Genomic DNA, 11,468 nt, shown 5'->3' with positions numbered 1-11,468 from the left:
TTCTATGCAGATGTGTCTGAAACAATGCTTACTCTTTGCTGTCTCTCACTGGAAGAAAGAAAAAACGAAACATGGAAAATGTCTGCTTTCTTACAGAGAGGATTTATTAAAACACATTAAACAAATACACCGAGTACAAAGTAAAAGATGACCACGTTTACTTCTTCCTTTCATTTGTTCTCATTTACAAATGCCCCTAGCTCAGCGCCGGTCAAGTCCGTACAGTACGTTACTGTCCTTATTTTATATACTGTGCTGTTTTTTCATCTTTCATTACGAACCTTCATAAAAAAACATTTCACATGCTGTGCATACATTTCTTTTAAAAAAGTATTCTTTTCCAGCTTTTCTTTTGACAGCTTTTGAAGCTTTTTTTATTCATATATATATATTTATAATTTTAGACTGAAGCCTCTTCTTTAAATATATATATTTTGCACCGCTGTAGCAGTACAATTTTCATTACATTCTCGAGGGCTTCAGTGTGATTGCATTTCTGTTGTTTTGTACACTTTCAGTTGATTTTCTATTTATAGGTCCTTCTCTGGCACTTCTAAAGGAAATGAACACTGATTATAAGAAATCTAATGACTTCAACACTGTTGTTTTAAAGTAACTACTCTGCATGGTCAAAGACAAAAGGGATCAAAGTATCAGACCCAATCATTTAGTCTGAACATGCAAAACATTCATTTGGAATACTGCCTGTGTTCGTAAGAGGCAAAGGTTCAGAACTTTTCCTGCTGCTGTATAACTTTATAATGTTCTGCAGCTCTTTGAAAATGTTGGTCATTGTCAGCACGAGCAAGCTTCTGCTAAACCTTAGTGAGATAGGCTATGTGGCTCTGCACTGAACTGGCAAAGTCTCTCAGACTGTCAAGGAAAGTGGGGGAAAAAGCAGTATGCACAAAGATATCTTATATTTACAGTTTTCAGAGTTACATAAACAATACAAATAGAGGGCCAATAATTCCTGTTACACAACACTCTTAAGACAGGATAAGGAGTAGTTGCTCTAGAACAACTGCGTACTTTACAAGACTGATTTCATGAGCCATTTGAAATGTGTTGCTGAATGCATTGACATTTACAGTATCTTTTTAACCACGTTTTGTGGCACCTTTGACTTCCATTCAGATTTGCTTTTCTGTTGTTAAAGTGCTTCTACAACAGGTTAAACACAGCCTCTGCAGCTGCAGCACACAATAAGCCTAGATGCACCACTCAGTTTTTGAACAACATGAAGTTTTCTTCAATTGCTCTTTGTTTTGCTAGTAGTACATATTTCCCCATATCTGCCAGCCTCAACCTTCATCTGCAGGACCCAGTGAAAAATAAAAAGACAATCTAAACATTTTTTTTAAATTTGACCTCAGTACCAGTTTCTGAGCAGTAATAACATTCCTCAAGTCCTCTCACACACAACAAAGAACTGGCCACATTCATGAACCTGCATTTTTACAGTCCTATTATAATTACAGCAAGACGTTCTAAACTCTATATCCTTTTCTAAAGATTAAGTCACTTGTACAATGTGAGTAAGCACGAGGTTTGAAACAGGGCATCGTCTAATTCTTTAAAAAAATCTGCACTAATGTCCAGTTCAACTGGACCACATGTGGCCCTGTCCTTATGCTTAAACACATACAGGCATAAAAACATAACAATCATTAAGTGCCTCTCAAAGGTACAAAAAGGTAGTTTCAATTTGGATCCATTCCTTAGGACTTTAAATCACAGTTGCAACAATTCTGACCACCACATAAAGGATATGGAATGTTTTGTTTGACATGGTGGTTACTTCTTTATTCCAAGTAAAAGCTTCCTGAATTAAGCCTGGAAGAAGCTATCTTTGCTTTAACATTGCCTCCACCATGTTGAAAGTCCATCCAGCCCAAACTAAAAAAAGACAGTGAAAGGCACTAGTTGTGCCACTTTGATTTCTTATGGGGGGAAAAATGAATTCAAAACAAAGTAAAAAGATCATCTCCAGTCTCCTTGAGACCTGAAAGTCATAGGCATTCTGGATCTTTGCTCCTGTTTGTATCTCTGCATTTCCCAACAGCAAAAAATGGTCAAGGCAGTGGTGCCCACAGAGTGGCACAACCTTTCTTCTTACGAATTCAACCTGCCCAATTATTCCTGTATGCTAAAGCACTTCAAGATGCAACCCACACAGACTAGATGATATTACATCATATACATCACAATGTGCATACAGTATACTGTTCCTTTCGTTTTAGTTATTGAAAGTTCATTATTCAAAACTAAAGTAAAAGGCCCTTTAAATGAAAATCTAATATTAAAAATCCCGGAGTGATAATTTTGCTATTTTAAATTCTGCCATACTTAAGGTATTTAAATGGAATTGAAGAGAATGCACTTTACCTTAAAAAATCTTAATTTTGCTTGGAAATCCAGAATATTGAACAACAGATGTGGTTGTTCGATACTTGTAACTAAGGATTGATATGCTTGATATGCATATTGATATGAGCAGCTTCATATCAAGAGTAAAAACCAGTTTTAAAACAGACTAACATCTTTGACTACATTAATCCAATAACACCTTACAAAGCACAGGACCATCAGCCTCTGTAGATGATAACCACGTCAGTGTGACTGCAAAACTGACCAACCTGTAGACATCAAGCAGGTTTTCAGCAGGACACGGTTACAAAAGAAGTTTCCAAGAATACCTTAACCCCAAAAAATAAAGTAAAAATCACCAGACCTGAAGGATTCTTCTACAAAAGAAAATGCTCAAGCAGCCTCTTCTGTTATGCTCTAGCACAAGCAACGTGAGAGGTATCGGCAGCCAGTATCTTTCCTTTCTGGCATCGCTTTCTGTGAGTTACATTCTTGACCTGTTCTTGTTTTAGAGGATCAATTAAAGAGCAAAACAATGGCTTGCAATGTCAGAACAGCTATTTTGCAAATCCCATGAGCTCACTGATTTGCTTTGCATGTTGGGAAAGGTTAGGCTAAGAGTCATGCTGTTCCATAGCAGGTGTACTGCACCAGGAGAGGCTTGACAGACTGATAGAGCAATAGGTTTGCTGGAGGTGGATGGGACACCTTTTTTCACTAGATCATCCCAGAAAATGCCCACATTCCATTTGGCTGTTAAAATGCATAGAAGAATATAAAAATTAAAAAAAAATGTGTGACCAAGTTTTCCCACTCTTTTTGAGAATGACAAACTGTCTGCAGCCTCTGCAATGTATGTGTCTGTCCTTGCACTGGGAAAAATGCCAGAGCTCCCATGTTCTCTGTCTGAATCAGTGTTGGCATCCTGGAGGCTGGCTGGATATACAAAGTGCTGCAAGCTATCGAAGCAGAGAGCGGGTAGACCAAGCCAACAGGAGAGCGAAGATCTGTAGGAGTCGATCACAGTCAAAGCCCAGAAGGTTGAGCTCTAGAGCACATTGTCCTTTTGAGAGAGAGGAAGCTATTTAGGAGGTTGGGGCTGGGGCAGGGGACACCATCAGATGCTTCAGCTTCAAGTTCCCTGGCTTCAAATCCAATTAGAAGTTACAAGCATTAAGCGGTCAACTCAACAAAAGGATAAACAGATTGCAGCCACACTGTATTGAAAAGATATGCTGAAAGCTGGTGTAGCAACCTGCCCAAAAAACAATGGCAAGCTTAAATACCCAGCACAGGTACTTCCAGTCACCTGCCTGCTCAGTGTGAAGCTGGGATGAGAAAGGAAACACTTAGCTAAGGGAAAAGCCAGGTAGCGGTAAACTTGCGCTGCCTGGCTGCATGGTACCCGTGACTTTCCTTGTAACAGTAAGACAAAAGCAACGATGCGGGAGACTGGACGTGTGTGTACTGCATGTCAGAGAGCCCCAGCTTCTCCATGTCCTCTGTGAGGCAAACAAGTGCAAGAAGATATGTCACTTTAATAGGAGCTCCTTAATAGAGTAGATTTGGACTCTTTGCTGTGTTGCGCAGCAGGGGGGTTGGCAGGGGAGCAGTCACAGGGGCTAGTCCTCGATACAGATGACATCACTAGACTTGCCCGTCTTGTGCTCTGGGCCTGAGACTTCCTTCAGGGGGTCAGTGGGCCTCTTGTCCAGGTGGCCAGAGGGAGCCGGGGGGCCGTTGGTAGATGCTGGCCAGAGAAATGAAGTGTAACCAATCCAAACAATTCATAAGAACCAACTCTGCCCCCACCCCGACCGCTATCGTCACTCACCGCTCACATAGGGACCCAGAGGCATCTGACTGTAGTTCACAATGCCCCCCGCTCCAGGCCCACGGAAGTTTGTCCCAAAATTGTTGCCGTACATTTGAGAGCATGCGAAGGAGCCCTGTGGGAATGGCTGCAGAAAGTAAATAAACGCATTTAGTGTCTTTTTGTCCACACACCCATATTTATACTGTTCGCAAACTTGTATAGTATCAGCCAGCACTCTTTGCTGTACTTCAGATAACAGCATGACTGCAGTCACTGCGTGTACACACTGCCCGTTCAAATTGTTTCATTGGTTGATTAGTCATGCAGCAGTCTAGGGATATGATTTTTTTTTTTCCGTGGAGACTTGCGCAGAGTGTGTGCACCACAGAGTAATTGCAACATATCCTTGATTTTATGTCTCATCCAGAAACTGGCACACGTGAGGCTCAGCATCTTCCTCATGAGAATCTGTAGATACGTTTACAGGCAGAACCTTCAGTCAACAGGCCCAGCTGCTCATTATGGGAAAACCCCAGCTCTGTCAAACGCGGGAAATTTGAATGGTTATTTTAGACATTTGACTATTTTCCTTTATTTTTAGGAGAAATTGGATCACTCTTCTGTCATTGCAGCATATTTTCAAACATATTTTCCAGTCTTTTTAATACATTGAGTATAATGTTGGGCAAGATATACAAACACAATACGCTTCAACTTGTGCATTTTACGCACTGTAGAGAATAACTGTGGACAAGTGCTGCGTTCCGATAAACCCAGAAACGTTAGCCGCACCAGTCCACTGACAGACACCATCACTGTTTTTCACCCAGACAAACAAATGAACGGTGAAGGAGACACAGTATGCACAGTATATCATAGTAATTGCCTAACAATGTAACAGGGTACTGCTACATGGTTGAATGACTTCTTATGAAGTCTTTTATAACCTTTATTTATTTATCAATAAATAAATCATCGTCTGCAACTGTAATTAAATTCTTGCATATTCATTTCTATCGTTGATCTTATTAATTTCTTCGATGTATTTGTGCCTTAGCTGTTTTGGAACCACTATGCTGTCCTCGTCTCCTGTCTGTTCCGCCATTTTGTGCCAGGTTACAGACCCTGACTCACCCCTGCTCTAAATGGAGGCTCACCTGTTCATCAAGAGGAGCTGGGGGCGGGGCTTGGAGTGCAGAGCCTGGCAGTTTTGTCTTAAGCCTGCGTCTAGTGTAACCGTTAGAAGGGGCCACGGTTTTTCCATGTTTTGTTGTAAGTCATGCCCATTTCTTTATTTTGCACGCTTCACAGAACTCAAAGAGTAATAAAAATAAGTGAAAGAGTCATAACAGCAGACAGAGGACAGTGGGGGTCCTCACCTGCTGGGGTGGGGGCTCGTTGCCGCGGTTGGTCAGTCGGCTCAGGATGCTCCTTTCTGACATCTGAAGGCGCGCAGCCACTGGGGGGATCCGAGACAGCATGGAGGGCAGCCGCGTCACGTCCGCCTTCATGTCACTCAGCAGCTCCTCCAGCTGGTTTAGCACTGCAACAGCAATGGGTCAATCAGTCACAGGAAACACTGCAGGCGAGGGCATTGTAGCCTTAGACAGCGGGTGAGTAACGACAATAAGAGCTGTAACACGCTGGCAGTAACAGCTCCGGGGGGAACAAGCCCCTCTTCAACCCGATCTGCATGGTTACATCTCCTGTGCTGTACAACACACCCCATTTGTATCGGGCAGAACCTTACAGACATACTGGAGCTCATTATTGATGGCGAGAAGAATCATCACAACCTACTGTCTCTTGCCAGCCTTCTTTTAAATGGGTCCGTGCAATTGGTGTCTTGTGTCAACAAGCTGCCTTTGTTTAATTTAGACTATCTAGGCATGTGTAGCCCTTGTATATTCATTTTTGTAATAGTCCAAAACTGAATTGGCCTCGATGAGACAAGAATGGGGGGCAAAGTTATGTTGCATCGTTGGACACCATGAGAATGACAAAGCTCTTTTTCTACAGAACCGGTGGGGGCCTGGGAGGCATTATGAGGCTGTGGAGCTCTTGCCAGCTGCTCAAGAACCCGCATCAGGGCTGTTCCAGAGCAGCTGGTGGTTTGTAGTAGAGACCTTTGTGCAGCACTGCATTGGCTGGCTTGTTTCCAGCGAGGGACTCCTTGGACAAGTGCTGGTGGGACTCTGCCAGGCACTCCACCTCAGCGAAGCGGGCATTGAGCGCCATGGCCGGGTGGCTGGGGTCCTGCGTCATGTTGAGGTAGGCGGCCCGCCGTAGCTGTTCCTCGATCACCAGAGCCTGCTCCAGCAACTGAGACAGAGGGAGAAGGCAAAATACATCAGTCCCCATAACTATAGGAAACAGAATAACACCAGCTGAGGAACACATCTCTCCAAGGAAGCACTGGTGGCAAATGTAAATGACATACTGTACAGTGGACTCAAGGCAAGAAACACTTGTCTTTCAATATACATAACACTGTATATGAAAACATGTATAGAACACTAGTTAAGTAGCTGAGATGTATATTTACATTTCAACGTCACTACTGTATATTTAAATTTACATAGTGAGGTAAGAATCGTGTAACTTCTAGCACTTGTTTTTGTCTTATACACAAAAAACCCATCAGGACGGGTTCACCTTGAACCTGCGGGCCAGGAACTTGTTCTTCATCTCCAGGTAGTTGCCCTTGTGCACCTCGCTCTTGAAGGGCTCATTCAGAATGGTGTAGCGGGGGTCGTTCTGGATGTCTTGCCAGCGGGCATAACCATGTCTGAGATTGGCCGCCCATCAAGGACAACACCGTAACATAACAGGGGCACAGAAACACGCGCCAGTGTGCCCAGTCCTAAATAACAGATTTCCAGCAACACTAGAACCTGGACATTCCATAATCCATACTGTATGAATACTACTGTCTGTACTCTCTGAATTCACCAGAGTATGTCCACATCTGAACAATAGGCACCAGCCTTGTGTACGATTGTCTCCAGCAGGCTCTCCATACACAAGTGAAAGCAACCCTATCTGGAAATGTTCACGTCTGCTCCCCACGGCAACGATGCTCATTTTATCACGGCACTGCTCCACACAAATGTGCAGCTACCTTTTGAATGAGCTGTTGCTGAAACAATATGAGGCCAGTTCTATGAAATGGTGGCAAGGGCAGTATATCATTGAAAAACTGTAAAGCTGCTGACATTTGGTGCTGCTGCAGTGTCCTTCTATGTGCTCATCGTGCTGTGACAGGCTGGGAAGGATACGTGACGATGCCGGCCAGCAGCCAGTAGTCGTGTCTGCGATGCCAGATGTCGTACATCTTACCCGAGGAGACGGCCGCTCGCTCCTCATTCTGCCACAGCGTGTGCAGCTCTGCGAAAGCACAGAGTCGTGCCAACAGTCCGTCTCACACATGCATACCCACGCTCCGCAGGAACCCCCACGCCCACCAACTGTGTACCCACGCTGCATCAGTGACCTTCACCTTCAGCCCTGCCTCATTATACCAGCCTGAAAGGGCTTCGAACCAGGGGACTTCACTGAGGAGTGAGATTGACTGGGCTGGCAAAATCATACTGTATATTACTGGGAAGAACCATATATCTCTTACTGTCCAACAATCTGCATTCAGAGTCAATGGATGTCTATGAATCAATTCCCACAGCGTCTAACCTTATATTTCAAATTCTGGTCTCCCACTCCCGTAAACCACGATACGCACAAGAGGCCACGACGCTCTGACCTGTGAAGCCCCCATCCGCGATGTTGAACATGAACTTCATCTTGCTGCAGTTCTTGTCCTCCCGCCTGTTCTCCTCCATCTCCTCCCTTCCCTCTTTTTCTCCGTTCAGCTGACTGTCGGGGGTCTCCTCCCTCTTCACCTCCTCCGCTGCAGAGGCAGACACAGGAACACCCCAGAACACCGTCACCCCCATAACCTCCACTCTGTCACCTCCATCTGCTCATCTCGGCATCTACTGCACAGCTCTTTTTGCCAGCAATCTCCATCTCTGATCTCGGTCCTTATTTCTTTCAGCCTCTGAATCTTCGTTGCTTTCTCTGTTGTTATGAGACAGTCACTGATTTAGCTTTCCCTATCTGGAAATCTTCATCCCTCCTCTTTCTCTGTCCTGCACTCACCCGGTTTGAGCTCCTTGTCCTCTCCTTTAACAGGGGCGGGGTTACTCTCCCCCTTGTCTGGAAATTTTTCTGTCTCTCGACCCAGATCCCCTGGAAAAACACATAGCAGCAGCAAATCACAACTTCCAGGCTGAAATGGACCCTGTTCCGAAACAGGACTTGCTCCCTTTCCGCAGTGATAATTCTGTGCACTCATACAGCACTTTTCATCCCAGCGGTCCTCAAAGCAAAGTCTGAAGTGCCTCACAGTGAAGGGCAGTTCTCTCGTCTACACAGCAGATCAGGTGGAGAAGTTAAGTTATCAACACAATCTATAACCCAGGTTTCCCCCCTTGCTATTTCAAAAGGTGCCACAGAATCATTAGAAGACGAGTAATTGTTTCCTCAGTTTTCAATCTCATCAGCAGGATGACATCTCCTACTGTACAGCATTCCTGGTCACCACACTGGGAATCTTGCTTGTTTGGAAATTCTGGCCCAGAGGGAAGAGCTCCCCCTACAGGGGCTCCCTCCACTTGTTTTCCTTGGACATTTCTCACGCCTGTACTAACCAGGCCGTCTTGCTAAGCTTCCGAGATCTGAGCAGTTCAGGCTACAATGTGGTAACACTGCTCCCTAAAAGTATGGGAAATAAATTTCAATTTAATTTTTATTTTGTTTTCTTTATGGATAATCAATAACACTACAATTGGATAGAGATGTAAAGAAAAGGAACAAGTTTCCCTTTTATTTAATTCCACAGCCCTTTTGAAGGTCTTCATGCCAGACTCAGCTTTGATTCCTAGTGTGTCAGGCCCAAAATCATTCAGTTGCATCCATTTTTTAACTGCTTCTTCCGATTCAGGGTGGCAGAGAGCTGATGCCTATCTGAGCAAGGGACAGGTACATAGTGCACAGGACCCCAGGTCATTACAGGGCCCACACAAACACAAACATGTACAACCCCACACCTAGGGGCAATTTTCCCACTGTGGGAGTTCACCTACATGAAAATGGGAGAACACAGAAACTCCATGCAGGTAGCACCCCAGATCCAGGACTAAACTCTTTGCTGTTATTGTATTCAACTTGTATCTCAAATGATTCATGGTGCATGAGTTTCTTATAATCCAGCCCCTCTTTCCTGTGGACAGCTTTCAATGCAAACATATGCATAGTAAGATATAAGGTTAAACACCTAATTCTAAAATCCTCTCAATTTACTGAACTTTTATCAGTGTGTTTAAACCAGCTAGGTTTAAAAAGGGCTGATCTGATTTTTTTTCAAACTCTGATGATGGCCTTCGTAGCTGAAACATGTCGGATAATGTTTTATCTGTTTTTCTTCAATAAATAAGTGGTAAATAGACCCAGAACGAAACCACAGGGAATTTATTTTTCCAAATCCTGCATATCATTTTACCTTAATGTGCTACATTTCCACAATTTAAATAAACTGCACTTTTTAAGAAACCTAAACATATTGCAGTGTTAATTCTGTATGTTCTATGTACTGATTTGTCCAACAAATTCTAATGATGATTGTAGATGCACTGGTATCTTCACCTTCTGCATTGACCTATCTGCCTCCAAAAAGGGGCTTAGTTCCTCCTCACCCTTGGGTGCTGCCTGCTCCACTGTTGGGTCTGCCTTCTCGCTGTCTGCTGCAGGCCGCTCATCACCACCCCCACCCTTGGGCTCCTCGCTGTCGGGGGGCTTCTCTGCGCTGGGGGAGGATTCGGTGCTAGAAGGAACCTGCCAGACACAGGTGTCAATGTCTCCCACAACTCTATGGGCTGTGAATAACTGCTCAGGCCATGCGGGCTGCCAGCAAGTGGCAGCAGTGAGCAGTGTACATCTTCTCTGACACTGGCCATAATCCCTTTTCCAGCAAATTGTAGGAAATCTAGGAAAAAATAATTTGTCCAAAGCTGATTTGCTGTAGGCTAAGTAATTCCAAATCCTGACTAGACTCTGGACTGTAAAGCAGTAAGTGCTGTAGTCACCTCCGAGCATAAATTGACAGTGATCTGAATTTGACTTTTCTTCTACACTTCTATAACAAGCAGATACAGAGATCTTAATTCTCTACACACTTAGGATTAGTAGCACAAATCCTCTTTTTCCATAAAGGATGTGTCTGCTTGGAATGAGATTCTGCTGAGAGAGTAATACTGCGCTTGCATTGAAACAGACAGACACACTCTCCCCTTTGGCAGGTGGACAGACCTGACACTGACCTCAGACTCAGCGGCTTTCTTGTTCTCCTGCTCCGTCGACTCTTTGTCCTCAGGAGGCCCTGGAACAGACTCCATCTTTTCTGCAGGACAACAACAACAACACGCTGGCTGTCAGACACTACAACACACAGGAGTCGTCTGCTGAGCTCCCTGCTATCCTCTGGAAAGCAGGACTAACTGCACAACCCTAGCAAAGATGATTTTGAGGAAGATCTGCCAATAGCTTTGTCATAGTGAAATTCTTAAGGATACTATGCCAAACATTTTAAAATCAATAAATGGTGTTATTTAACAGAAGTTCAAGAAGTCGTCAAATTGTTATCTTACACTTCCACTCTCCTGTGTTTAAATATTCCCTGGCTGCCCACAACTCTGAGAGCATCTTTTCTTGCATTTCTCACTTCTCCCTGACTGCACCCTCTCAGCAGCTCCCTGGTTCATTCCTCGCACGACGGAGTTGTGACAGCTCTGATCTTCATCCAGCGCTGTCAGTTCCTTAGCAAGGCAACTTTCAAATTGTCTGCTTGTTTTCTTGTAAATTAAACTTGGCGGAGCTACTGAAATCAACATATTTATATGACTAATTCAAACAAGCTATAGATCAGAGCATTTATTTACAGAGCTCTGCGTGAACCTAATGCTACTGCACGTGATTTTGAGCCTAAGCCCTTTTTTAAAATACCTTTCAATGTTGCTGTCTGTGCTGAGAGTGCATCAGTCTGGGCTCTTACCAGTGGGTACAGGGGTGCCAGGCTGGGTAGCAGCAGGGCTGGCGGGCACAGGGGTGTTGGGGTCAGAGGACAGGCTCTCACTCAGCTTCTTCACCTCAATGCCCTCAGGCACCAGGTCCGGAGTGCTGTACTTCCCATTGATGTGCTCAAACTCCTGCACCTGCAGACACACAGAAC

At 44.2% G+C, this 11,468-nt stretch overlaps 1 protein-coding gene across 5 annotated transcripts in view; it reads right to left on the bottom strand.

Moving 5' to 3' along the window:
* Window positions 1–83: 83 nt before the first annotated feature.
* The window catches only part of chd5 (chromodomain helicase DNA binding protein 5), a 46,825-nt gene continuing 35,440 nt past the window's right edge, over window positions 84–11,468 (bottom strand). For 4 of the 5 annotated variants that reach the window (XM_088617104.1, XM_088617105.1, XM_088617106.1 and 1 more), the window contains exons 30-40: window positions 11,292–11,451; window positions 10,561–10,640; window positions 9,937–10,075; window positions 8,342–8,431; window positions 7,944–8,090; window positions 7,465–7,573; window positions 6,842–6,974; window positions 6,313–6,508; window positions 5,566–5,729; window positions 4,205–4,331; window positions 84–4,120 (exon numbers count right to left, since the gene is read on the bottom strand). In XM_088617104.1, coding sequence (XP_088473230.1) covers window positions 3,993–4,120; window positions 4,205–4,331; window positions 5,566–5,729; window positions 6,313–6,508; window positions 6,842–6,974; window positions 7,465–7,573; window positions 7,944–8,090; window positions 8,342–8,431; window positions 9,937–10,075; window positions 10,561–10,640; window positions 11,292–11,451 — 1,473 coding nt within the window. In that variant the 3' untranslated portion in view covers window positions 84–3,992. The remainder of the gene's footprint in view (window positions 4,121–4,204; window positions 4,332–5,565; window positions 5,730–6,312; window positions 6,509–6,841; window positions 6,975–7,464; window positions 7,574–7,943; window positions 8,091–8,341; window positions 8,432–9,936; window positions 10,076–10,560; window positions 10,641–11,291; window positions 11,452–11,468) is intronic. The other variant, XM_088617108.1, reaches the window with a different exon arrangement.

Source organism: Lepisosteus platostomus, chromosome 23, assembly GCF_059453375.1.
Source record: "Lepisosteus platostomus isolate fLepPlt1 chromosome 23, fLepPlt1.hap1, whole genome shotgun sequence".
NCBI lineage: Eukaryota > Metazoa > Chordata > Actinopteri > Semionotiformes > Lepisosteidae > Lepisosteus > Lepisosteus platostomus.
This window is presented reverse-complemented; position numbering and strand designations above follow the sequence as displayed.